The 26,627-nt window shown below is 49.1% G+C and overlaps 7 protein-coding genes across 7 annotated transcripts; 2 read left to right on the forward strand and 5 right to left on the reverse strand.

Annotated features, from left to right (window-relative positions):
• Positions 1-1,823: 1,823 nt before the first annotated feature.
• Positions 1,824-2,368, forward strand: N7516_008863 (uncharacterized protein; the record flags this gene model as incomplete). The annotated part of the gene is made up of 3 exons (XM_057221582.1): positions 1,824-2,045; positions 2,119-2,197; positions 2,274-2,368. The coding sequence occupies 3 exons, from the start codon at positions 1,824-1,826 to the stop codon at positions 2,366-2,368; spliced, it is 396 nt and encodes a 131-aa protein (XP_057071854.1).
• Positions 2,369-4,429: 2,061 nt separating this feature from the next.
• ino80 (chromatin-remodeling ATPase INO80) lies at positions 4,430-9,599 on the reverse strand (the record flags this gene model as incomplete). The annotated part of the gene is made up of 5 exons (XM_057221583.1): positions 4,430-4,623; positions 4,680-8,469; positions 8,529-8,853; positions 8,907-9,013; positions 9,075-9,599. 5 exons carry the CDS (start codon positions 9,597-9,599, stop codon positions 4,430-4,432), a joined length of 4,941 nt encoding a protein of 1,646 aa, XP_057071855.1.
• A 1,911-nt stretch (positions 9,600-11,510) lies between these two features.
• On the forward strand, positions 11,511-12,692 carry N7516_008865 (zinc-dependent alcohol dehydrogenase; the record flags this gene model as incomplete). The annotated part of the gene is made up of 3 exons (XM_057221584.1): positions 11,511-12,167; positions 12,232-12,586; positions 12,646-12,692. 3 exons carry the CDS (start codon positions 11,511-11,513, stop codon positions 12,690-12,692), a joined length of 1,059 nt encoding a protein of 352 aa, XP_057071856.1.
• Positions 12,693-13,011: 319 nt separating this feature from the next.
• Positions 13,012-15,141, reverse strand: N7516_008866 (putative GABA permease; the record flags this gene model as incomplete). The annotated part of the gene is made up of 7 exons (XM_057221585.1): positions 13,012-13,166; positions 13,226-13,619; positions 13,689-13,775; positions 13,851-14,386; positions 14,452-14,599; positions 14,759-14,961; positions 15,036-15,141. 7 exons carry the CDS (start codon positions 15,139-15,141, stop codon positions 13,012-13,014), a joined length of 1,629 nt encoding a protein of 542 aa, XP_057071857.1.
• Positions 15,142-17,077: 1,936 nt separating this feature from the next.
• N7516_008867 (bifunctional K:H/Na:H antiporter NHX1) lies at positions 17,078-19,468 on the reverse strand (the record flags this gene model as incomplete). The annotated part of the gene is made up of 4 exons (XM_057221586.1): positions 17,078-18,961; positions 19,078-19,208; positions 19,311-19,340; positions 19,426-19,468. The coding sequence occupies 4 exons, from the start codon at positions 19,466-19,468 to the stop codon at positions 17,078-17,080; spliced, it is 2,088 nt and encodes a 695-aa protein (XP_057071858.1).
• A 608-nt stretch (positions 19,469-20,076) lies between these two features.
• N7516_008868 (putative sucrose transporter) lies at positions 20,077-22,179 on the reverse strand (the record flags this gene model as incomplete). Its single annotated transcript, XM_057221587.1, has 4 exons — positions 20,077-21,401; positions 21,459-21,780; positions 21,878-21,917; positions 22,013-22,179. 4 exons carry the CDS (start codon positions 22,177-22,179, stop codon positions 20,077-20,079), a joined length of 1,854 nt encoding a protein of 617 aa, XP_057071859.1.
• Positions 22,180-23,317: 1,138 nt separating this feature from the next.
• steA (sexual development transcription factor SteA) lies at positions 23,318-25,674 on the reverse strand (the record flags this gene model as incomplete). Its single annotated transcript, XM_057221588.1, has 5 exons — positions 25,541-25,674; positions 25,382-25,481; positions 23,801-25,324; positions 23,616-23,699; positions 23,318-23,564 (listed from the first exon to the last, which is right to left on the reverse strand). The coding sequence occupies exons 1-5, from the start codon at positions 25,668-25,670 to the stop codon at positions 23,318-23,320; spliced, it is 2,085 nt and encodes a 694-aa protein (XP_057071860.1). The 5' UTR covers positions 25,671-25,674.
• Between the last annotated feature and the right edge of the window lie 953 nt (positions 25,675-26,627).

A 26,627-nucleotide genomic window follows, 5' to 3' on the forward strand; every position in this document is an offset into this window, starting at 1 on the left:
TCACAAAACCAGCGGAAACCAAAGGGAAAATCAATTGGGGGTGGGGGGCTGCTGACTGATCTCAAGGGCTTACATATATCAACCTCTGATTGGTCAGGCCAAATCCCGAGGTACGGATATTCCTTCCCGATGTGCCTCTTAACCGCGGGCTTTTGCCACTTGGGGACAACGACAACATACTCAACATACTCCGTAGACAAACCCCGTTAAAATCCACTCCACTTTCTTTTTTTTTGTAAATAATTTAGACGAATTTGGCTTGGAGAGATTGTTTTGACTTAAGATCATGCCATACTCATACTTAATAGGTGGAGTCAAGCATACCTAATTAGGTCTAGTCTCTATTCGATATTACAAATTTCCCTTTTTGAAATTACTTCGGGATTTACCGCCCATCTGTCTTCTACCACATTATTGGTTCTGCTTTTGATCCCGCTTTTTTATTCCGAATTCTGCCGGATTTAAACATAATACGCTTATGTAATACATGTAAATGCCGGGACCAACTTCAGACGCCATTTGCTCTCCGAGGATTCTTCGATTTTAACGGGATTTGACTACAAAGTACAACATATATTCTCCTTAAGCTATCCCACATTCGGTTCCTTCAATCAATATTATAATCAGTGACCTGAGCTGTAATCAAGATCATATCGGCTCTAGAACCAACACTTTTTCCCACTATTGATCACCATGCCTATGTGGTTCGAGCCATTTCGACTATTGAAAAAGTGAGTCTTTTCCAACAGACTCAAGGTTATCGCTTAGACACCGGTAATTGCCATTTGTGATTCCTCATTCTAGGAAGATACTGCGTCTTCAACTTCTCTGTAGTCGGGTTAATCATTTCACACAAGCTCAGCAATTGACGTTGATGGGTAGTAAGTACTTCAGCATAGTTCAACCATTTGAGCAATTTCTACCAAAATGCGACATGGAGTCTGCTGTGTCCAACTCTCCGGCAGCGTCATGGCGCTTTCAAGCTCACACATGACGGCGTTGATTATAAGTATATAAAACGGATCAGGGCGGCGTATTCCGCGGTCATTCCATTTTCGATTGCCATTCTCTCTTGAAGACCATGGGTGATCATATAATATATATGTAATGTTGCAAATAATTTGGCACGGATCTATATATTTGGCTAGCGCTGACGCCTTGATGAAGGTTAGTTATGCCGAGGAAGTGACAGTCAGAAATGACTGACCTATAAGTGAGGGAATTGTGATGAAGGGGGCCATGGATGAATTCATCAATGAAACTCATAGAATGTGCGAGTGCGAGAATACCCCTTGCTATCTTCCATATGACAGGGAGATATTCCTTTCTGACCTACCCGTCGCCTCGGCTTTTGATGCACATAGTTCTGGTGAAGCTACTGGGTGCCAGAGAGAGAGAGAAGAAAGATTGATTCCTACAAACATCCGGAGAGAGCTACTTATATAGGTGGCCAGCCTAACATCACGGCCTGATCAATCAGGTGTCTACCACAGCACACCCCCTTAGGCTGGATAAATCATTATCATCCACGAAAGTCATATCCTCTGTTTCCTGCAAATGCACCCACCCCCTGAATTCCAGTGTCATCCTCCATAACCGCTGTCTTTTGAATCTCTTCGCCAGTGACCTATCTACCTGGACCGCAACAAAGACCGAGAATCTACTATCTGGTCCGACGCAGAAGATAGACTCAATCGCATCCCCATACAGCAGAAAAGAATGACTCCCCAGTTCGTGTGATCCATGTTGACGATTTCATTATTGCTGCACCTACCAACCCTGAGATTGAGAAAGTGGTTGAACAACTACGCCAATTTTACGACATGAAATGTCTTGGTGAGCCGACACAGTATCTCAACTGTGCTCTCCGTCGTGACTACGCCAGCCGAACGATCACTATGACCCAGTCAGCATACGTGCAGAAGGTGCTACATGTGGCAGATGTGGCAGGTTTTAAGGACATACCCTTGCCTGTTAGCTGGAAAGAGGATAACGCTAATGTCTCGACTGTGCTTGATGATGAAGGATATGAATTCTACCAAAAGGTTGGTTGGCATGCTAAACTGGCTAGCTATCAAAACAAGACCTGACATTCGTTCTGCTATCACCAGGCTACAGCCCATGATTGCTATACCGACACTCCATGACATGGAAGCAATGCAGCACGTTGTCAAATACCTACGGGGCAATGAACATGGTCTCATCTTTGGACGATCACATGAATTGAAGTCCTCAGCATATGCAGATGCTTCACATGCTGACTAGCAGGACAGCAAGTCGATCACCAGTTGCACAGTCCACTAAGAAGCAATCAATTACCGCGAACTCTACACCTATTGCTGAATGGTGGATGACCAACCGGATTTGAGCTGGGTGGAAATTCTGCAAGGGCCCACAGCTACATTACCCTTGTCGACTAGGTATGATCAGCTTGGGTTTTATCATTGAATATGCCCATACAGTTCCAACTTTGTGAATTAGGCTGATCCTATCACATAAACGTTCTCGGTTTGTGCTTTTCGTTACTTGCCTCTCGGTCTCTCTGTTATGTCCAACTAGCTTGGGCATCAGCAAGAATAGTGTATCTAAACCAATGATCCTCAGCGTTTATCAACATCTCGAATTCATTTGCTGAGGTTTTCTTTACACGACTCCCATTGAATGGCCATGTGGTTGAACAAAATAACCGACTCTCTGCAACTGCCGAGGCCAGATGCCACTACCATCTACACTAACAACATCAATTCACAACTGCTTCTGTCAAAGAAGGGCGGTAAATCGACTAATTGCTGGTTGACATTGAGATATCTCTTCGTGAGAGGTGCTGTTGCCCAAGGCCATGTCAACATTCACCGGGTTGATACCAAGAAGAATCAAGCACTTACCAAGGATCTGTTGTGGTGGTGGCCTCAGACATCAACCCTCGTTAGGTAGATAGTCGGCAGATCCTGCCATTGGAGCAATCAACTCTCTCCCTCCTTACTTTCTGGCCCTACAACTCCGTAGCCGCCGCAACAGGATCAATTCAAAATGTTCATTGAGCTGCTTGGAATGATCTAATTCGACAAAGGGAAAACAGGGGGATGTTGGGTGCCTTATTCTGCCTGAGGCAGCAGCCCACATAGTAGTAGTTAGATAACTAGTTCTTCTCTTCCTCTTCTTCCTCTCTTCTCCCGTCCGTCCCTTTGCTCCCATACGAATCCTACTGTATTGTTTCTCCATATCTGAATCTCTACTCCGTAGGATCTCAGTCACCTTTCCCTCCTTTATGCTTTGAAGGTTTCTGTATAGCTTTATAACTATATCCACAGTAGTAGTCTAGTACTCTCCTTTCCTCCATTGCCTTTACATACAACTACCACAATATGTTACATTGTGTGTCTTCATGGTATCATCTACCCTGTATACTCTAATGCATAGAAACTTCAGATGCGGTCTGGGAGTTCCATACTGGGATGTTCTGGCTGCGCAGAGGGTCTGGCACCCATTTTAGACGCAAACCCAGTTCGATCAGAAGATGGCCCGACTATATCCGACATTGTAGGAAATTCAATGCGTATGCTTGGTCTAGTGTTTCAGTATTATTGTTTCCATTGTAAGTGCTGTATGTGGCAGGGTTTGAGGATGTAGATTGACTTGGAGAAGGAGTCTATAGTAGTAGTTGATATCTAATGGGCGAGAGAACACAGGGACATTGTGCAAGACTAGCAAGTAACTAAGTAGAGCCTTTGGGTTTAGGATATGAGAGACAAGGTTGGAAATCTATAAACCCCAACTTGGCCATCGAATATCATCAACCATCACTATTCATAACATAACCCTAACCTAAGAAACACATTAGCTACATCCCAATACAACGACATCTAATACTACGATTTCAACAGTCCAAAATCCAAGGGCATAAGAGTCCATCAAACCATACATTGACACTCATAACCAAACTAAAACAGTCGCGCCCTTTTTGAACATTGAACATACAAGCGAGTCAAAAAGCCAAAAATAAAGAACAAGGTGTGGAAAGAGAACAATGTAGAATGGGGAAAAGAGAGAAGAAAGAAGAACAATTCACAAGTTCACACCGAAACTATCACAACCACCCATGAACCGCAATCCAAAGCCAGGATCAAGTCTGTCGGAGGAAAGAAACACATCTTTTCATCATTGCATCAACCACCTTGAGCCACCAGACTTTGGGAAATGTCCATACTGAACCCACATCGCCGTTCCAGAACATAGTCAAGGTTTTGTATGATAATACAGAGCAGTTCACATGTATCTGCCGTTTGAGAAGATAAGAAGAAAAGGGGGAAGGGAAGGTGGAAGATAAGGGGAAATGGGAATAACCAAACACAAAAGAAAATAGGAAGAAAAGAGAATAAGATTTGCATTAAACGCCGTTCCGAATTGCATTAGTTGACAAGTCATAGGATTAATCAAGGCCGCCGTCACCGTCGATCAGACGGAGACGCTCTTTCATGGTCTTAGCTCGTTTCGACGTGCCTTTGCCGGGGCCACGTCCGCGCCCGCGCTTTGCAGGCGTTGCTGAAGGTGTCTCGACAGGCTCCTCGGCAGGCGTAGCAGCCCCTGAGGGTTTGGCGCTGGCGTCGTCAAAGTTACCCTCGCCTATATAATCGATCAGTATGGATGTCAATCGCAGTAATGGAGTGGAGTGTTCTCACCTTCATGATACATGTCATCCAGCGTAAGATCCCGCTTGCGCTTCTGAGCGGCGGCCTTCTTCCCGCCTTTAGCGCCAAGGGCCTCACCGCGTTCGATCGCTTCCTTCTCCTTTTGCTCGATGAGTTCGGCCTCGTCGTCGTCGGCAAGCCACAGGGCAATGTCCTTGGTGCGGTTCTCGCGAGCACGGGTGTTGAAGTCAACACCACCAGAAGCACCACCGGTAATGACAACGCGCTGCACCTCTTCTTTCTGCAAGGCACGCTTGCGGATACGTTCTTCGATGGTGCCGCGGGTGATAAGACGGTAGACAGTGACCTGGCGAGTTTGGCCCAAACGATGGGCACGATCCATAGCCTGGGAATCGATGGTAGGATTCCAATCGGAGTCGTAGAAGATGACAGTGTCGGCTGCCGTCAAGTTGATACCGAGACCACCGGCACGAGTCGAAAGCAAAAAGACGAAGATCTCCGGGTTGGACTGGAAGTCTGCGACAGTGTCGCGGCGGTCTTCCAGCTTGGTACTTCCGTCCAGACGGCAGTACTTGAAGTTCCGGTACGTCAAGTACTCCTCCATCAGATCGATCATGCGTGTCATCTGGAAGTAGAGGAGCACGCGGTGGCCACCGGGCTTGAGCTCCCGCAGCAGCTGGTCCAATTTGGCCAGCTTGCCTGAATCTGTCACGAAACGACGCATCGATGGTACCTCGATGTGGCTGTAGCGGCCCTTGAGTGAGCCCGGTGGCGGCAACATAGGAGCGTGAGAGTAAGGCGCAGGATCGAGCTTATTGGCGAGGATTTGCTCCTCAAGTTGCCTGCTGCAGTATCCAGATAGTGCTTGGCGAACAGACGGATTGAACAAAGCACGATTGGATTCCCGTAATACCTGTTGACCGGAAGAGGACATGGTGATGGGGGGCGCTGAAGCTTTGGGCCCAGCGCAAGGCTCAATCAGGTGAAGGCCTTGATCTTCGAACGAGGAGCGCGAAACAGTCATGAGATTCTTCATTCGGCCCTCAGCGGCGATATCTCGAACAGCCTGGCGATCATTGCGATCGACAATGTTCAACATCGAATGAGATAAAACAGAGTTCTTTGAATCGTCGCTCTCATCATAAATGACATTCAAAGCGGAAAGCCTATTTGGCTTGCTGCGACGACGCTCGGCGCGCTCGTAGACGCCGAGTCGTGCCATCTCGCTTGCTTCTCCTGCAGAAGTGTCGACAAAACGCAAGAAAGAGAACGCACCGTTGTCACGTGCGCTCTTCTGAATGTTTTCTGGTGTCCAGACGTTCATCAGCTGAGACAGGTACTTGGTTTGGAAGCCCACGCGAGGATTATCAGAACCAGGAAGATCAAGTCGTCCTGTAGAGCTGCACAGTAAGCGTGGCAACTCGTATTCGATCAAATTCTGGGTCGAATAGCGAACATCGACAAAGTTTCCTTCACGAACGAAGGAAGCAGTTTCCGCAAAGAATGCAGCGGAGAAGGGGGATTTTGTTTCGGCACGTTCGAAGAGATCGGGGTGGTTACAGACTTTGCGGAATTGCATAACCAAGTTCATCAGTGTGCTGCTATCAGTGTCGTCGCCAGTGGCAGCCTTTTCGATGAGGTCGATGATGCTGACACGGTTACGCAGATTGGAGTACAAGGCACGTTGGCGGTAGGTCAAGTCGCAGAAGATGTCCTTCTCAACCTTGTCTCCTAGTTCTTGCTGGACGTTCTTCTTGACACGACGCAACATGAACGGTTTCAAGATCATGTGAAGACGCTTAAGTTGATCCTCGTTGAGTTTGGTATTACTCTGGGCGTGCGACTCGATGTCTTTGGAGAACCACTCGCTGAATTCGTCATGGGAGTCGAATAGAGTTGGCATAATGAAGTGAAGCAGGGCCCACAGTTCTTGCATGTTATTTTGGATTGGCGTACCCGTCAACAGAAGACGATTGCGGCAGCTGAATCCCAGCAGGTTCTTCCATCGCGAACTTGAAGAGGACTTGATAGCTTGAGCTTCATCAAGAATCATGTACTGCCACTTCACCTTCTGGAAGTACTGTGCATCCAGAACGACAAGCTGGTACGAGGTGACTAGAACATGGAATTCCGAGTCGCGGTTATAGGTGATGTGCTTCCGATCCCAGAACTTTCGCAGGATCTTGCGGTCCTTGGCATTGCCCCAGTAGGGAAGCACCTTGATGTTCGGAACGAACCTCGTAATCTCCTGCTGCCAGTTGTGCAGTGTGGATGCTGGCGCAATGACCAGGAAAGGTCCCCAGATGTTATGCACCTCGGCCAAGTAAGCCATGACGGAAATGGACTGAATGGTTTTACCCAGACCCATCTCATCTGCCAGGATACCGTTGATGCCCTGCTCGTACAAATTGACGAGCCAGTTAAGACCCTTAAGCTGATACTCTTTGAGCTGAGCATTTAACATGGTCGGCTGCGAAATCTCAATGTCACCCAGACTAGTCGGGTTCTGGAAATTCATCTCTCCGTCGTCGAATGCAGCCATATTATCACCCTCTGCTTGGTTGTTGAAGGCACGGGCCCGGTCCTGGGCCTCCTGCACAGCGTTTTGCGCATTAGCCATGGCAGCTTGTTGCAGCACGGTTTCATCTTCAGCGTCGAAGTCAAGATCCTCAAATGCAGTGGTCTTGGTGTTGGGGTTGGCCACACTGTCTGGAAGATTGACTGTGTGGGCGTTTGGTTTGCCTGGTTGAACGGTCTCCCCGGTGGCAGCAACAGCGCCGTCTCCCTGGGCTTCGTCGGTCTTGATCTTGCGCCCGATGAAGTGAGAGTACAGTTCTGTTTGCGAAATAAGGAAGTTGAGCTTGCGCTTCTGTCGGTTGGCCTCGCGGTCCGCCTCAGCCTTCTTAGCTGATTCAAGCTCTTGCTTCTCTGCCACACGGCGCAAGTCGCGTTCCTCGCGCTCGTTGCGCTTCCAGAAGGACATCATTTCACGCATCGTCCGCTTGGCACGAGCTTGAGTATCCTTGGTGCTCTTGTTCGTGCGCTCTTGCCACTTGCGAGACTGCTTGCTGGCCAGCTGAGCCGTCTTACGCAAATTCTCCTGACGGGTGGATAGAGAGGTGGCTTTGATGCGGTAGACCTTTGGAATATCCTTGCGCGCGATATCGCGCCAGATCTGCTCGTAGATCTGGTTGTAACCCTTGCTGTCGTAGTGTAGCTGCGACATGGGAGTACCCTCCTTTGAACGTCGGGCATCCTTTCTCGTACTTGGGGTGAGATACAGGTCGTCGTCCAACCCAGCATTCCAAGCGGCCTCAGCGAGATCTTTCTCGGCCTGCTTCTGCTCCTTGGACTTCTTGGGACGAGTGACGGGACCGGCACGGCCCGACCTGCGTCGGCTAGGCGAGGAGCGGCCGATATGGAATTGACTCGTCGTCCCGCCTTCGAGGTTGGGAGCAAGTGGCGTGACCTCACCGAGCTCATCCTGGCCATCACCACCCTCCAGAGCGCGCTTGGTGGTGCGGATTTTCTTCTGAGCGCGCTCAGCTTCGCGAAGGAACTTGGCCTTTTCTCCGGGTTCCTGGGCCTTGCTTGCCTTGCGCTCGGCCTCCAGCTTCTTTTGCATTTCTTGGCGCACGGTGTTCTCGCGACGGCGCTTGCGCTGCATGTCCTTCTTCCGTTCCTTTTCATCCTGAATCTCCTTTTGTTGAACTTCGGCCATAACAGCACCCTCGTTGAGGACTCGGAATCTCTCGGTGCCAAGAATGGCTTGTCTTTCGAAGGATCTACCTAGATCGATGAGGAATTCGTTGCGGCGACGCTAAGAATTTGTTAGTATGGGCGATTGGCTCGACATGAAATGACTCTCAGACAACCTACCTTTCGTCGCACTTCCTCTGCGCGGCTGCTTTCCACCGAACGTTTGTAACCTTTCTCCCGATACCGTTCTTGTTCCGCCTCGAAGCCAGGATCTTCAACATCGCTCTTCTCGGCGTGATCGATCTCGGCCGCGGCCCGGTTGACCTGTTCCAGGTCCACGCCGGGCGGGAAGGGTTTCCGGAGTGGTGCACGAGGAACGGGCGCAGGGTATTCGACATCGGGCTTAGCGAACCCATTGGTGGCCTGCGGCGGTCTCGGGGCATCGATGCGTTTCTCAATGTCCGAACGGTGAATGACTTTGTGATGCATGTCTGTGGGTGTAGAGCTGTGATCCAGGTGCCGTTGTGTAAAGACGGGGGGAGCATGCGGCGTGTGGACGGAGATGGGGGGGCCGGGAGAGGTGATGGCTTTCTCGCAGGCTGCTCGTCTGACGGGCCTGAAAGAATACTGGCAAACGACATGGGGTCTGCGGCTCGGGCGGGCTTCTGCGAGGCAAGGATTGGTTAGTTAGATGGTAAGATAGTAAAGGGTCCGGGTAATGCCTACGGCTTCATGCGGCGAGGCCGGTCTCGGCTCCCGCATCATCGGAGGTCCATATCCAGCACCATTGCCTCGCATCCGATATGGTGATTCGGACTCCCTAGTAGGAGATTGCGAATGACCTTCTGGGTGGCTGGGCGGGTGGCCATGAGGTGTGGCAGAGCCATACGGCGAGGCACCGTTGCCCGTGATCACGGAGCTGGAGTAAGGGCGTGGAAGTGGTAGCTGAGAGCCAGCCGAATGTCCCTGGTATTGCGAAGTCTCTGGGTGAGACGGGTGAGGCGGCGCACTCCCATTTAACGGCGGCGGCAATGTCGATGGCATCGGGGACGCGTGTGAAAAGTGCGGGCTTCGCGCGACGGAGGATGGGCCAAATGCGGGTGGCGTCTGGGGAGGGTGCTGGTGGTATTGCTGTGGTTGTGGTTGTTCATTGCTTGGGTAATACGGGTGGTTCTTATTCGGAGAGGTGTAGGCCGGATACCGCTGCTGCTGAGTCGGGGACTGGGCGTTGTATGGCGGAGGGCCCGTCATGATGGCCGCGGTCCCCGGTTACGGGTCGAGCGCGTCGAAGATTGGTCACTCGGGTCGAGCTAGAGTCTGGGGGTGTGAATTGATGAAGTAGAGTCCAAGACCTCTGCTCAGAGACACCTGTCAAGGGGTTCCGTCAGTCTAGTGACGCGGCGTCAGTTGTTGGTTTCAGGTTATGTGTTTCGGAGTGAAGAGGGATGAAAGAGAGAGATGGAGAAAGAAAGCAAGACATAAATACCTGGTGGAGGGATGGATTCGTTTGTGGTGGGAAGATGCAGGAAGAAGGGAAGTTTCCGTGGAGCCCAAGAAAGAGAATGCGCGGGCCTAGGCGAGTTGATGCAGGGGCGATTTGGGGGGGGAGAAGGATGAGAAGGGAGAGATGGGGGGAATGGGGGAATTACTGGGGAAGAAGAAAGTTGACGGTGGAAAAGACGGGAAAAGACAAACTCGTCGAGGTAAAAAGGGAAAAACTGACGAGAGTTGGCATTTCTCGTGAATCTCTTCTTTCGTCTGGGGTATTTCACCTCCGGCATCCCGGGGGTAAAATCCGAACAGGTTGTTTATAGTGCAAGGAGTTGATTCTTCTATTCTAGATGAACTATTTCAATTGTTTTATATTATTCTATCTCATTTTCCATTTCTGGCTGATCGATAATCTCAAGGTTGTGCCCCGATCTCATTCAAAGTTCATACGAACACCTCGTGGAGCCCATGAGGTGGTTGAGGATGACCATCATCAACAGATGAATTTTTTTTTTTTTTTTTTGTTTCTTTTTTTAATTCAACTGATTTCGAATGTGTTCAAATATTCCGAGTTCTCAGTTCTGGAAATAAAACATCTTTACCGAGTCCTTCGTGAGCTCGCCTTATCCGCCCTTTCTTGTTGTAGGGAGGCTGAATTCATCTGCCTCGTTTACTATTTTGGGATTTCATACCTTGGTGGAATCAGACATTGATATTGATGAGATCTTCTATACATTCTATACATCTTCCATATATCTTCTATACATCTTCTATACATCTTCTATACATATTACTGGCGTTACTAATTAAGGTAAAGTCTCATATATATGAGGTCTCCTGTAGGTGTATCTTATAAGGACCAACCTTCTGATTGGAATATAACCCACTTAATCAAATAACTAATAATTATAGCTACTAACCGCCAAAATATCTCAATATCTTAATCTCCCAACCTCCCAACCTCTCAAACGCCCTATTGCCTGATCCTGGCGATGACGTCCTCCACTCCCAATCTTTATAAGGTGGACATATGGTGGACATATAGTGGGCATATAACCCTGGAATGGTACAATTGCCTCTTGATATTTGCTGTCGTCACTATACTAATCCCACATGTCAATTTCCAATTATGATTCTATCGTTCTTTTGTCCAAATGAGGGGGATGGGTTCGTGTTGCCTGCATATACAACATAAGCTGATATGGAGGGGTTAACCCCTCCCATTCCCCAAATCATATTAGGGATCTTTTAGCAATTTAGGCAGACTATCAGTATATTTAATATAACAAAGACCTAGATTCTGTAGGAAAGACCTGCTGTATACCGCAAACGGGATGCCGAAGTGGATACCTAACACACCTACGTAGATAATGTCTAGGACTATTATTCCAAGGTTATTGGGAATGACACACCAGATACCATAGAGCTACCGGTGAACGGGGAACCGTCGGGATTTCATGATTCCATGGGAAGTTGAAAGAAAGCCGATGCTCTCTGGTGCAGATGTCAGGCAATCCACTTAGTTACTATAAGACCACTTACTTCTCTGTGCTACATATTATCAACATCTTTTAATCATTTCAAACTTCCCGCTTAATACTTTTTTATTTATACCTATTCCCATTCTTACCTTAAGACTTAATCTTACCGCACATTTTACTCAACGCCAATATGTCCTTCGAAATCCCCGACACCCAATGGGCACAAGTCGTCGAAAAGATCGGGGGACCACCAGTGTACAAACAAATCCCCGTTCCCAAACCAGGTCCCGATGAAGTCCTCGTAAAGATGAAGTACACCGGTGTATGCCACACCGACCTGCACGCCATGAACGGCGACTGGCCTCTCGAAGTGAAGAAGAACCTCGTTGGAGGCCACGAAGGCGCCGGAATTGTTGTCGCAAAGGGAGCTCTCGCGCATGGTATCGAAATCGGCGACCATGCAGGTATCAAATGGCTCAATGGATCCTGTCTCCAATGCGAGTTCTGCAAGACCGCCGATGAGCCTCTTTGCCTCGAGGCACAGTTATCCGGATACACGGTTGACGGGACCTTCCAGCAGTACACGATTGGTAAGGCGGCCCACGTCTTGAAGCTGGCGAAGGAAATCCCGCTCGATGCTGTTGCGCCTATTCTGTGTGCTGGTATTACTGTCTATAAGGGTCTCAAGGAGGCTGGTGTGCGCCCTGGTCAGACCGTTGCTATTGTTGGTGCTGGTGGTGGTCTTGGCTCTCTTGGAACGCAGTATGCTAAGGCTATGGGCTTGCGTGTTGTTGCTATCGATGGTGGCGAGGAGAAGAAGGCTATGTGTGAGCAGCTCGGTGCAGAGGTAAGCTTTTTTTTCCCCATTCCCTTTGTTTTTGCTTTGGGGTCCATGCTGACAGTGTGTTCAGGTCTACGTTGACTTCACCAAGTCTACCGATCTCGTTGCAGATGTCAAGGCTGCTACTCCCGGTGGTCTAGGTGCCCACGCCGTGCTCTTGCTTGCTGTCTCCGAAAAGCCTTTCCAGCAGGCTGTGGAATACGCTCGCTCTCGTGGTACTATCATTGCCATTGGTCTTCCCGCCAATGCGTTCCTCAAGGCCCCTGTTTTCGAAACTGTTGTCAAAATGGTCACAATTAGGGGCAGCTATGTCGGCAACCGCCAGGATGGTGTTGAGGCCGTTGAATTCTTTGAACGTGGCTTGATCAACGCTCCCTTTAAGACGGTTCCTCTACAGAAGCTGCCTGAGGTGTTCGAGCTCATGAGTAAGTTTGCAATGTTCCGATTACCTGATATTGACCATATTCTAATACATGCAATACAGAGCAAGGCAAGATCGCTGGCCGCTATGTTCTCGAGATCCCTGAATAGATGAATCATTATCATTCACGACGCCGCGAACGAGTAGACCCGGAGAGAAATTTCTTTTGAGAAACAAGAACGAAGAAGAAACAAGTATAAAGCGACAGTTTTATTTTACTTTAGCCCTGGTGTAATGGTGATTAGCGATGATTGAAAGGCCAATTTGAAATTTGAAATCCCAGTGTCTGTAACTAATGGATATAGAGTAAAACCTTCCACTCCTTGTGGTCATTGGCTATATATATATCGACATGAACAATAGAGGCCCGCCTGACATACTCTAGGTCCTACCCAAAAGACGCCACAACGTATATCTGTATCTTCTCGGCTATTTAGAATCCTGCTCCAAATTCTTCCCCTCATCCTCAGGATTCACAGTCATCTGAGGCCCCTTATATGTATTTTTCGCATAAGTATAGTAATAAAGCACCGCCCCAAGCCAAAGACTCCCGTTAATAACGACTGTATAATTCATCGTTTGAGCTTCAAACGCCTAGTTAGCAAAAGCACCAGAATACATAATATACCATAGTGTAACTCACGCGTCGGATTCGGCCCCTCAGTAGGAATCATAGTAAGAACAATAACGAACATCATATAGATGACCGCAACCCACCCAATAGGCTTACTAAGATACTTCCCCGTATAGAACTCACCGGGTATAAATCTATCACCTCCCCAGAGCAGACGCGCCAGGATTGGCGTTAGCCAAGCGAGGTCGTTCCCGGCTACGGCGAGCGAAAAGAGGGCGCTGGCGGCAGCTTCGTCAATCAGACAGAGGAGACCGATCAATACCGATGCCACAACGATGCCGCACACCATGCGGACTGGCTGGTAGCGCATGAATTTGCGCTGGCTTACTTTGCGGAAAAAGGAGGAGAAGGGGAGGGCGCCGTCACGGGAGAAAGCCCAACTTTGGCGGGAGGCGGCTAGGACCTGTGTGGCTGTAGTTAGTGGATGGGTTCTGTGGTTTGGGTGTACGTTGGTAGAGGAGGAGGGACTTACGATACTCAGTCCCATGAAGAATTGAACGATCATCACCACGACCATGAAGCCCATGGCTCCATTTTTACCGAGGGCGTCGTAGTAGATCTATGCAGAATCCAACAGAGTTAGAAAGGATATTCCCACACAGAATAACAGCAGAAGAATCAAGACAAAACAAACCTGGGTCATAGGCTGTCCAAACTTCGAGTTCAAAATCCCCTCGATATTCCTATCCATCGAAGACGCAATAACCGCCAACGAAACAAACCCAAGAAGACCACACAATCCAGACGAAGAGATAATCCCCAGCGGCACAGCACGCGCAGCATGTGTCGCCTCCTCACTCATATGCACGCAAGAATCAAAGGCGCCAATAGTCCAGATGGGCGACAGCCACGCCATGATAAATGCCCAGCCGGCAGGCCAGGTTGTGAGGTTCTGGATTTCGCCGAATACATACGAGCCCGAGTTGACTGGCGGGCTGTTGTTTGCTTTGCCAATGGGTAGGGCGATGACGGTTGCTACCACGAGAGCGATGTTGAGGAAGATACAGGCGGATTGGATTTTTGGCATGATCCGGGCGAAGAAGAAGATGGCGATAAAGCCGTGTGCGAACACTGTTGCTGCGTATGTGCCATAGATGACTGGTCTTGTTGCTGACCAGTTCCCATCGCGGGCGAGTGATATTACGGAGAGGAGCATGCTGGCGAAACCATCTGATGGGGAAATGGAAGTATTAGTTATGGAGTTCTTGCTTGAACTTATACAAGGGTTGATTTACAGTCAATAGAGCATATGCCTCCGATCAAGCCGATGGTATTGCTATATCCGACGAGGAAACTGAGCGGGTTCTTCCATTTCTCAGATGCGAAGTAATGTGTCCAGAAGTAAAGGCCGCCCGCTGTGGGCATTGCGGATGCTATATCGGCCTGATGGTCATTAGTTCTGCGATTCTAGGATTGGAGATTGAGAAAATCACACCATTGCCAAGCTGACAATAAAGATGAAGCAACTTGCAAGCAACCATCCTGTCCAAAGAACCTGTTAACAATTGCTAGGATTATACTCCTGAAACGATAGTTGCATACCCTATCCATTCTGTCAGTCATAATGTCAACCAATTTCAGCTTAGGGAAGTATATTACCCAAACCATTCCCACCGGACCAGCGGGCATAGAAAATGCCAACGTAGACGCAATGGAAGGCAAAAGCCCCATAATACTAAAAGCAACCGCGAAAATCTGAATCGTTGAATAATGGCGTCGCAATTCCTGCTTGTACCCGAGTGTCGCTATTTGATTGGTCAGTGACAACGGTCTTATATAGTTACACAAGGTTTGCCAATAAGCCCCGCGATATACACACCTAGCAGCTCGGTATCTCCAGCCTGAGGCTTCGAGTCATGACCCGTGGCTGTCGATTGACGCCTCTTGCTCTTCTTCGACGCGACTTTCTCCATCATATCATCCATGGCTAAGGTATAATTGATATCGAGGGAAATGAGATAGTGGATAGGTAAACAAATAGTCAACGCGATCGAGCGCGCCACACCTAATGCCACACCTAATGTTTGATGGAAATGGAGACCTCGGATGAAAGAGGAAGGGAGCCTGTTGGTATTAAAATATTACGAGGGACTCAAGTACTATAAGCACTGATGCAAGAGGTAGATAGGAGGTGCAGTAAGCGCAGATCCTTGCCATTTGCTTAAGGTCTGTCTACATACAGATATAACCTTTTAAATACCTTCCTGAATATAAGATATAAATAGGTTCTATATGATATCTGAGGGGTACATGACACAATCTCTTATCTTTTCAAGGAAGATCGACTTGGGTTAGACGCGGCTGGTTTAGCGGAGCGGGAGAGTGTACGACATTGTATATCTCAAAACGTCCCCTTCCCCTCTTAGAATCATCCCTTGCCGCCTTTTGGTAGAACTCCGCATGCCAAAGCTCTAACTTGATAGGTTTACCACTGCCCGCAAAAAGGATTTATTGAGTACGTCTTTCCATTACCTCGATATGCACAAAGTTCATTGCTTCTCGGAAGGCTCCAGGATGCAGCAGGCAATAGTCCTCATAGCCTCGACAGGACCCTTACGTAGATATGTATTAGCCGATGGAGGGAAATCGAATCAGAACTGATTTGGCTTCTGGTTAATCAATCTCAACTTTTGGCGATATCCTTCTGGTGTCTCTCTTTCGACAGAAATTTCCGAATATTCCTTAAAATAGTATTGGCCAGCCATGTGTGAGCTCCATTGACTTGAAGTTCACCCATAATTAGAGCCAGGAGGCCAAAATAGGATTTCTATACATACTGGTGGGTGGAGGTATAGAGCATGAATCTAACTTCATCCATGCCCTGTGGCTAAGATACTTCTGGAAGGAATATAAAATTTTACATCATTCAAGATCACGGCATACGATATCAGTACCTAGGTAGGCAGTACATGTATTGTGTTAAAAATCTGAATTGCGAACTCGTCCTAATTATGTCGGGGAAAGAGCGGCCTCCGTAGGGTTGGAAAGGGTAGTAACGACCCGCTGCAGTCACTGATTATGTAATACATCAGCTATTTTTACTCGGCTAGGGGGTAAGCACTAAAACGGAAAGGTGTATATGTACTCCGTATGCGCTTCAAGATACCTCACTTCCCACGACTCACTCGCACCTCAGTACCTACTCCGTATAACAGAGGATCACTAAGTCTAAGCCCATGCTGACCTCTACCACTGCGAAACACCCTTATAAAAGCGACGGAAGGTCAAGTAGGAAAGCCCCCTACCTAATCCTGTCTACATTCAGAGCATACATAACCGTAAGCCCGGGAGTTAATACAGCGATCAGATGACTGAGAAGATAGGAATTGGCGTAAGTATGCCTGAAACAAGCATGGCGCCATACATATACATAAGTAGACTCTGCACAGATAGCTGTTGCTGATCTGAGTGGGCGATAAGGTAGGAAGAGATACCTAGGAACGGCATGGCGAAGATCTTGCTTATCGCGGGGCATTACGTTTATTAAATCGCCATGAACAGAGACTAGAGCATTGCTCTTTTGTCCTAGACCTCTTAGACTATCTCGGTTCGAGTGTTTTGACTGTCCTTCCTTTAAACGAGGTGATATACCCCGAAAAGTGTGGGGTAACGGATAACGCCAAAAGGGCGGAGAAACTCAATTTGATATTGCTTTTGCTATTTTTACAGGGGACATGTACTTCCCACTTGAAGATGTCTTGTTGGCTTCTATAGGTTTTCAAACGCGTTTTACACCAGCTCATACAGACAGGTCTTGTATGGAAGCCACAAAATGCAGACCCAAACAACAAAGGCTAAATATACACCCAGATCAAAGAAAAAAAAAACAATAATGAAAGTCATTTGCAAGGTATCGTCATCTCAAACCGCACCAGGCCCAGGTCCCTTATGATTCGACTGGTCCAACAAGAGTGTGGGCTTGATATAGTCCTCATCGAGCTGGCGGAACCAAGCCGCATGGTCGCCAGTAGCACCACCCGAAAACAGGCCCCGCACCGCATCCCGTGCAGACATACCTGCCGGCTGGCGAGTGGGCGAGACGCTGGTCGATGCCGCTGCATTGGTGGGTGGGGCGGACGAAGGGTGAGGGGGTTGGGAAACAGATCGGCGGAGACGCGAGGCTCCACCTGCAGCCGGTGGGAGGTCGTCATCGGAGATGCCCTCAATATCAAGATCGAACTCATCTGGGTGGGTAGGATCGTTGGAACGACCGGGGCCTGAGGGTGGCAGACCAAACTCGTCGTCACTACCTTCACCGGCACTCGGCCCAGCTGCGCCGTTGAGCAACGTCGCGGCGGATTGGCGGTCGCGCCAGGACTGATCTTTGTTGCTGTACGCGGCGGAGTACATTCTGGTGTGGGTATAGGGTGGGCTTGGACGGCGACTGTTGCCGCTGGAGTAGCTGTGTGTTCGCTCCCCAGCTTCGGCGCGTGGGGTGGTGGCGACGCCATCCAAGGGGATCACCGAGCCAGTGCGTCGCGGGGTGTATCCTAGGCTCGTGCCGGAGCGCTTGTAGTAGGTGCCACCATGGGTCACCTCGGTGTCGAATTCATCGTCCGAGTCAAGCTCTTCGACTACACCTGTTCGAATGCCTAGAATCTCCAACATGCGAGCCGTGGTTCCACCGAAGATGATGACAGTCAGCACGACGACAACAAGTACTGTCGCCCGAAGTGCGGGAGCGTTGACTCCTGATAGACCAGCCGCTAGTGCAACACCAACGGCACCACGCAATCCAGCCCAGAAGAGCATCGCTTGATAAGCGAACGGCAGCTCGTCGGGAACATCCACGCCATGGCGACGTGCTCGGTACCGGATGAACCAATTTATAGCCTTGGAAAGCGGGAACACCGCGAGGTAGCGGGCGAGACAGATACCAAACACCGCCACCATGATGAACAGAGGGTTGAACTGTAGGTTAGGCTCCACGAAGAGGTCAAGACCGAGGTAAATAAAGATGAAGTTCTCTGAGAGTTGAGCCATTACCTGGAACAGGTATTTGGTAGTCAACTGCGTACGACGCGACATGTTATAGTAAGCATAGTGCTTGAGGGTGATACCACAGAACAAGAGCGAGACAATGCCTGATAGGTGCACGCCATTGGAGAAGAAGTAGCTGGCGTAAGCAACTAAAATAATCAGACAGCTCTCGATCTTGGGCAAGCGCCGCACGAGGGTGTACTTGAGACCCAGCGCTGTAACAATTCCAACTAGCATTCCGACAACCATACTACCAAAGAAGACGAGCAAAAAGAGCCCCACAGCCTCGAATAGATTCAGGAAGGTCAAAGAGCCAGCTGCGCCGGTCTCATGGTACCTCTGTGCCGTCTCGAAGAGCACGATGGCAATGGCATCGTTCAGGATCGACTCGCCGAAAATGATAGTATAAAGCTTCGGCTCGACCTTATAGAGGTTGAAGATAGCTAGGATGGTGACAGGATCCGTAGCGGAGAGAGTTGCTCCGACTGAAATAGCTTCGACAAAAGAGATGTTCAACCCACTCAGCGGGATCCGTGTCCATAGGTACAGCACCAGACCGAGCACGATTGCGGATATAAAGGTACCGGCGAACGCGAAGGTGAGAATCGTGCCGATATGTCGGAAGAAGTTCGCCTGGTGGAGTTCATAACCAGAGGCGAGAATAATCGGAGGAAGGAGGAGGTTGAAGAAGAATTGGTAGTCGAAAGGCGACGCTGTCTTGAAGGGTGGAGTCTGTGAAACGGATGAGTAGTCCAACGAACATCCCTGGCGACCGTTAGCAAGTCCGTACCAATTTGCGTAGACCGCACGAAGCTTTGTATGTTTCGAGATTATGTCTGCGCCACCCGAGGATGTCGCCTACCTGCAAAAATTGATAGAACCGTCTCATGGACAGCTTGGATCTTCTTCTGTTGGAGGATGTAGCTCGTGAAGAGGGCGAAGATCAACAACAAGATCATGATAAACAATGCCCATGATGTTGTGATCTCCTTGGACCCTGCCTCGGTGGAATCTATAGTTCGCCATACTAGTTAAATCTCCGAAGCTGAATAGCGCTATATCGCGACAAGACGATTGGGGGGAGGGATGAGGGGGTGAGTTCAGGCACGCGTACCATCGGGATCGGAGTCTTCAGAGACCCTCCCTATGACAAAGATAGATATATTAGCTCGCAGTCCAAATGGGAAATCAAAGCGCAGCGTCCAAGGCCACCGATCAGAGGAACATACGAAGCAGGGCATGTAGGCCATCGTTCATAACTTGGCTAGCCATGGCGGCTTACGCCGTTGGAAGTATCAAGGGCCAGGGCGGACTGGCAGTTCACTCCCACTGTGAAATTGAGATAGCAGGACCAGGCGCACATAGCCCACGCAGAGATGGAAAGTGAGAGGTTGCGACAACGTCGAATTGGTTTGGCAGTAATAACACGGACTGCCTAAGTTGCATCAGAGGGACAGATATGAGGTCAGGTACGGGGATGTACAATACAAAATACGGCAGGGCTGGCAAGAGTCAAATTGGTGGGAAAATTGGAAATATACAACGATAACGTAAGATAAGCTGTGTATTGGTATTCGAAATTACACGTGGACCGAGTTTCGACGTGCCGCGCAACTGCCAAGAAACCGGTGGATTCGGGCAAAATAGCCAGACAACAGAAGGTTGTCGAAATTCAGTGCGAGAACACATCATCAGTATTTGATGTCATGATTTGATTGCCCTATGATGCTCTAGACCTGCGTTAGAAGGACCCACATGATATCCCCTGCAGAATCCCTTTATGTTACATATCGTAGACAAGGCTGGGGGGTACTTTTCGCTTGAGTATCAAATACATGCACAGTACATATGTATAGCTATTGCAGCATCTATGTCTGAAACTATCTTGATCCATCCGAAACCCGTCTAGTCAACCATGCAGCCACCAACGCAGCACATCCACCAAACCGTAGTACCCAGCCCACACTATCATCCCACGGCTCTCCTCTTTGCTTCTGAGATGCCTTGAAGATAGCACTGCAGACAAGACTAGACAGGATCTGGGGTAGAGAAATAGCCATATTATGCAGTCCAAGAATAATACCCGCCTGTGCAACATCACCATCGCGATGGTTCTTCGGGTGTCCATGCTCAATGTCATTGCCTCCAACACTGTTATGTTCACCAGGACCCTCGTCCTGGGCCTCAGCTTCATGTTCGTCATAGGTGGACGGGGCTGTGCGGGAATCATTTTGTCTAGAAGGATCAATCCTAGCTACCTCCGCCGCGATAAGAGCGAAGGGTGCCCACAGCGCTACAGCCCAGGAGATGCCGATAATGCCCACAAGTACCGACCCGGCTTGGTGAGAGTAGATGAAGAAAGTACTGAACATGCACGCTGCAAAGAGGAGGTGGGAGAGGAGCCAGACTCGCGGAAGAGTCAGGCCTGGGATGCGCAGACGTGAAAGCCAAGTCGGTTTCCCTTCGGTGTCCTGTGCGATTGGAACAGCGTCGAGCAGAGGTTCGGATGGATTTCCCGTCGGCATACTTGAAAATGACAGTCTTCTTGCAGCTGGTTCTGCCTCATCATCGGAACCCCCGTCTAGAGAATCCCGTTGCGAAACAGTTTCTGGCGCCGGTCCATATAACGGAACCACGAAAAGGGGAAGCAACATATTGGCAAGGAAGGAGATGATAGCATAGATGAGCAGAGCTAGTGTCCCGATGCGAGTAGCATCTTCCCAGGCCTTGTCGACCTCACCCTCGGAGAGATGGGGATTATCTGCGAAAACGGGATTGACGTACAGCTGCCCGATGTAGGTCGTGGAGTAGTACAGGAATGGGAACCAGCCCACCCACGCTGCGAACTGCACATGACAGACACGGGAGATCTGTGTCGGCAAGTTCCGAATAGACTTGATGACCTTTTTGAAAAAAGAGATAACGCCTAGCTTGTCGGTCACAGGTCCGTCCCCTCGGGGATCCCGCTCTTTAATATAGACGCAACTAATGGCAAGAGTTGCGCCCAGAAAGACCGAGGACAGTACACAAAGAACCTTGAACTGGGTATTTCCCAAGGAAGGGACAACTTTCGGCAAGTCCATGTAGCCAAAGATATACCCCAAGATGTTGCCAATGCCGACCATACGACTAGCCCAAGCGTTGGACAGCTCCTGCTGGTGGGTAGGGCAATTGTCGACAATGAATGCTCTGATTGCAGCTTGCACTAGAAGATGGTAATTAGCCGGGCAATAATCGCAAAGATACTAGAGTGTGCACCCACCTGTATTAATGGAAAAATCAAGGCAATACATGAAAATCGTTGCCATGATAATGATAACGACCTTGACTCCAGCAGATGTTGATTCAACACCGAATATAGACAGAAAGCCCCCCACAATCTCTTTCACCCATGCTAGAGCTAGCAACGAAACGACCGTTGCCGCGCCTCCAACAACCATGAATGGTTTCCTCTTACCCCACGCGAGCCGGCAGTTATCGCTTCGAATACCGATGTATGGTTGTACCAGCGCACCCGTCAAGGGACCGGCTATCCAAACAAAGGCAAGAAGCGACTTGCTCATCCCGAGGGATAGAAGGAATGGCTGTATGCGGGTCAGTATGTTGATTTATTCAATCCTGCAACATGGAGATAAAAAGTAGGATGCAAAGGGTAAAAAGATCATGCACTGTAAGTCTTACCGATCCATTAGAAAGTTCAACAGACCAAACAATCTGAAGTCTGTTAAAGTAACATCATATCAATAAATGGCCAGTAGAACAAGTCAAAATAACGCATAAGTAAATGGAATTAAATGATCATATGCAAATACGTACCCACCAATAGACAGAGTCAAAAGACACATGTACAATGCATTCTTAGACGGCTCATCCGCACCGGCAAGAGGGTGTCCACCACGTCTGTCTGCAGGGGAAGTGGCAACCATGAGAGGCGAGCCCTCGTTGATAGAGCTAGGGGCAGACTTATAATCCGATTCCCCCATGTGATAGTTAAAGGGTCGGGATTTCGATGTGTTGAATTAACACCAACCAGGAGTAACTCATGGAACTCTCTGAGGCGTGTTCGGATATGGTTGGGCCTGCTGTGATTTCCATCTGCTGACCGCGGTGCAGGGTTCCGCTGAGCGTAGATACGCTTTTTCGGGTAGTTGCTGGGATCTTAGTCGTAGGCAGTGTAGACTGTGGATTGTTGGAGTGTGGGGAAGTAGATAGCGCTGGAATAATGGGGCTGGGCTATGCTGGGTGTTGGCAGCCACGCATCATTCACCATTCAGATAGGTAGTTAGCTGAAAGAAAGTAAAACTGTACAAGGTATAGCCCTTTTAATCAAAGCGTGGTGTGTCAGATTGATGGATCTACTGGTATCCCTGTCATGACTGCAGGGATGATCGACGTCAGCAACACGTGATGTACCATTTATCAGCCATAACAGCCATAACAGCCCTCAGTCACATCATCGGACCGTATACGATATGATAGTTACTATATTGTTGATACAATCAAAGGAACATTGATGTTTATAAAGGTTTCAAGTTTTTTTTCGATTCCAATTCAAAGTCGTTACACAATGTCTGTCTATATATTGTGATTTGAGGTGTACAAATCTTACCATTCCCAGCCGGTCTTCGTGGACAATGCCTGACGATCCAAGAAGCCAACACAAATCTTTCCCTCCCCAATCCATTTCCCATTAAGAGATAGTCGAACCTCTCTCGTGCCCGTGCCCGCCAGGCAGCATGAAATGAATGTCTGCCAGCGCAACCCAATTCACGTGCAGGGCAACCGACACCAATAATACACGGTGTTTCCTGTAACCATCGCACAGTCCGCAAACCCAAAATAACCCAAAAATAACACACACAAAAAAATAACCCTGCGTCAAAGACAAGCAAGGACATAACACGCGGGGTATACATGAATATCGCGGTATGTGCAAGGCCATCATTGGACCATATGCGATTAAACAGAGGCGGTATAAACCCCGAACCAAAAAAGGGCGCCTGTATAAAACCCCGAAGAGAGAGGAGAGTTGAAACACTTGCTCGGAACATCCCCGATAATGAGGACATCAAGTGATACATCTGATGCCTTGCAATATATGCACCGTGCCCTGTAACATTCTCACATATGCTGTTGGATCAGTTGTGGAGCCATCATGTGTGAAGTAGGCATGCCGGTCAGGGCGGACGGCATGCTCAAAGGAGCTGCCATCGACGTCATGTTGGGCATGTTAATCATTGTATGAGCGGGACCCGGTGGGGACATCTCTTCCCTAGGGGAACCGAATTCATGTGCGTCATTCTCCAGATCTTCGTCAGTTGGGACAATTGTCTGACCATCCTGCTGCGCTTCATGGATCCGACGATGTCTAGCGAATGTTAGCGCAAGTTGTATAAGAAATAGAATAATAATAACTTACTGCGCAAGATTATCGGACCGTGAGAAAGCTTTGCTGCAATAAGGGCAGGGGTACGGACGCTCTTGTGTGTGTGTTCTCACGTGTCTAGAAAGAGGGGGTTAGTCGGCGGCTATCGAAACAATCTCACCGGCGCACGGTGCAGATCGGCCCCACCATCGTGGGTGCAAAAATAGAAGCAAGCTTACCTTTTGAGGTGTTCTAATCTCTTGAAGGTTCTACCACATGACGGGATGGGGCAAGAATGAGCCTTGGTTGGATAGGGTCCCAACTCCATCATGGTTGCACTCCTGGCTCTCCGAGTAGGACCAAGCGCCGAACGCTCGGACCGACCAGCAGTGTTTTGAACCGCAGTCTCGATGGCACTGCTGCTTGGCAGAGATGTCAGATCATTGGATTGGTTTGCCATTGATCCTGGATGTTGTGCGTTGGTCTGATCCATGTTCTGCAGTGGCGTGCCATGACGGGACATCTCATGAACAAGATCCTTTTGTGGCAGCATCGCACTCGGATAAGTGCGAGCGAGTTCCTGGGTAGCTTCATCCCCCTCTGCGACTGGAGCGACTGAGCTAGAAACTGAACGCCGCAGATCACTTGGTCGGTGAGCAGCGTAGGAGACTGACTGAACTCCTGGAGTTGTTGATTGGACGTGAGCTGCGCCACTGGGTGTGACCACGCCGGTACTTGGCGTGATAGATGACCTACGTCTGCGCTGCTTGTATGTCGGGGATCCCTCTATGACGGGATACGCGTTTGCCGAATAAGACCGAGGCGCAGGCTGATAGTGAGCACTAGCCAGATTTGAAGGAGGCAGCTGCATCATAGGATGGTAGGCGGGTCCACTTGAAATATCCGGAATCGCTGTGTAAAGTCCGGTATCTTCGTTGGCGATGTAGGCTGGTTCCCCTCCAAGTCCGACCGAATGCTGTGGTGGGGTGACTGGTTCGAAGGACAGGCCGCGATTGCTGTAATCCTCATATTGCGAGGATACAAAGGATGGCGCAGGAGAGTACTCGTAGAAGGTCGGCATGGAAGAATGGCGCTGATGGGGCCGGGAAATAGGCATTCCGTGGCGATCGTACTGGATAGGGCCGTAGTCCTGCTCGCGCTTAATGATGCTCTGGACTAGATTGTTCGAAAGGGGCATTTGTGGGTGGTTGTACATCTGATTCCCAGGGTCGTCCTGCATCAGAGGGATCGCTGGGGGAGCCATCTGCGGAGGAGGCATTGCGTCAACGGTCCGAACCACGGGGGAGCTGGGCTGGCCATATGTCGTACTTGCGTGGGCAGCGAACGAGTTCATATTCACTTGTTGTGACTTGGTCAATTGCTCGTACAGAGACTGAGACGAGTCGAATTCAAAAGACATGGCCGGTTCGCTGACTGCGACCGTCGTGGCCTCCTGGTTCATTTTCTCGCGCTTCAAGTCCCGTTCCAATGCATCAAGGAATAGCCGGTCGTGAGGCACACCGTACCAGTAAAACACCTTTTGCTTCTTTTGGGTCCGAATACAGTTGTTTTTGTACAAGAAGTCCAGGAACGGGCTCTTGGGATCCTCCAGGACCGCATCTACGCCGGCCTTGAGATTTCGTAGGTCTGAGAAAATGCCCTCCTCGAACTTTTTCGAGTTCTTCACCGGACGTCCAAAGGCTTGGAATCGAAATGCGAGGCATCGGACAATATCGGTACCGGAGATGTGGAAAAGGCCGCTCCTATTACGACGGGGTCAGTCAGATTCCTAGGCTACCACGCTCTAGGTTGAGACGAACCAGTAAACACAAGAGACATAGTCGCCCGTGGGAAGTAAAAAGCGTCGAATGAGTTGATCTGGTTGCCAGTCCACGGGAGCTGACAGAAGGAAATATTTCACTAGCCCCCATGTCAGTAGATTGCTTTGATGCGGGGATAAAAACCACCCAAAGACATACGGTTATCCACTTGCTGAAGAGCAACTTGCGCGTCGTGAGGTAGGCTTCGCTGTGCTTCGGTCGAGAGCATAAAAGTTTCGGGCTTTTGGGGCGGTGCCATAGGGATTGAGGCACCTGGTTGAGGATACATTTTTTTAGTTTTCTGTGAAGCGCACTGTATAGATAGGTTAGCACTGGGGAAAAGACCGCCTGATAATGCATGCGCAAACAAAGAGGGTGATCTGAGTCCAATCAAAAGAACACCCCTTTACGACTTCTGCGACTTCTGCGACTCTGAGACATAGCTGCAAGACCTCATATCAAACTTACCTGAATGGTTCAATAGGATAAGATCGGAAGTGCGAGGATCAACGTCGCCAGCCAGTAAAGATAATATCCGATCGGGAGCAATTCTAGATCTCACAAATGCGGCGGAAAGGTGTCTAAGCAAACAGAGGAACCGGCCTCGTGGAACAAAGAGCAAGAAAGAGAGATTGTCAGAGAATGAAACTGGACCAGCCGGTAAGCCTCTGGAATTTTCGCGCGCAGCGGGAAGAAAGAAACGAAAGTGGATGAGGAAGCTCGAGTTATTGGTGAAGAAGAAGAGAAGGGGGGAGGGGGAGAAGAAAGAAGATACAGTCCAGTCTAATAATAATCGAAGCTGGGAATGGGGGAAGCGCCCAGGGACCATCTGACCGGTCAGAAACTAGTTATGTTATTTTGTTATTTTGGGTTTATTCTTAGTCATAACAGAGGGCGGACTGATTATCCGCTGTTAATAGGTGTGAAGGGTGTTATTTATATTATTAATCTGGTATGGATTATTTATTTACATGGTATTGAATAGTATTGAATGGTATTGACTTGGTCATTTACAGGGTGGAACAGGAAATCAAAGGTCAATGTTCCAAGGTTCAGGTACAATTTGAATTTCATACTTCAGCCCTGGAGGGCGTCAGGGGACTATCTTTGTTGATGATACATAGTATCAGGTTAACACAATCATCATAGTTTGTTCTACTCTTCATAACTAGTTTTGATATCAAAAACTAAATGTAGACACACTGTTCTTGTCAACAAAGCGAATATAACCCCCCCCTGTCTTGAA

Source organism: Penicillium verrucosum (assembly GCF_028828655.1).
Source record: "Penicillium verrucosum strain IBT 35672 chromosome Unknown utg000003l_segment0_segment0, whole genome shotgun sequence".
In the NCBI taxonomy this organism is placed as follows: Eukaryota; Fungi; Ascomycota; class Eurotiomycetes; order Eurotiales; family Aspergillaceae; genus Penicillium; species Penicillium verrucosum.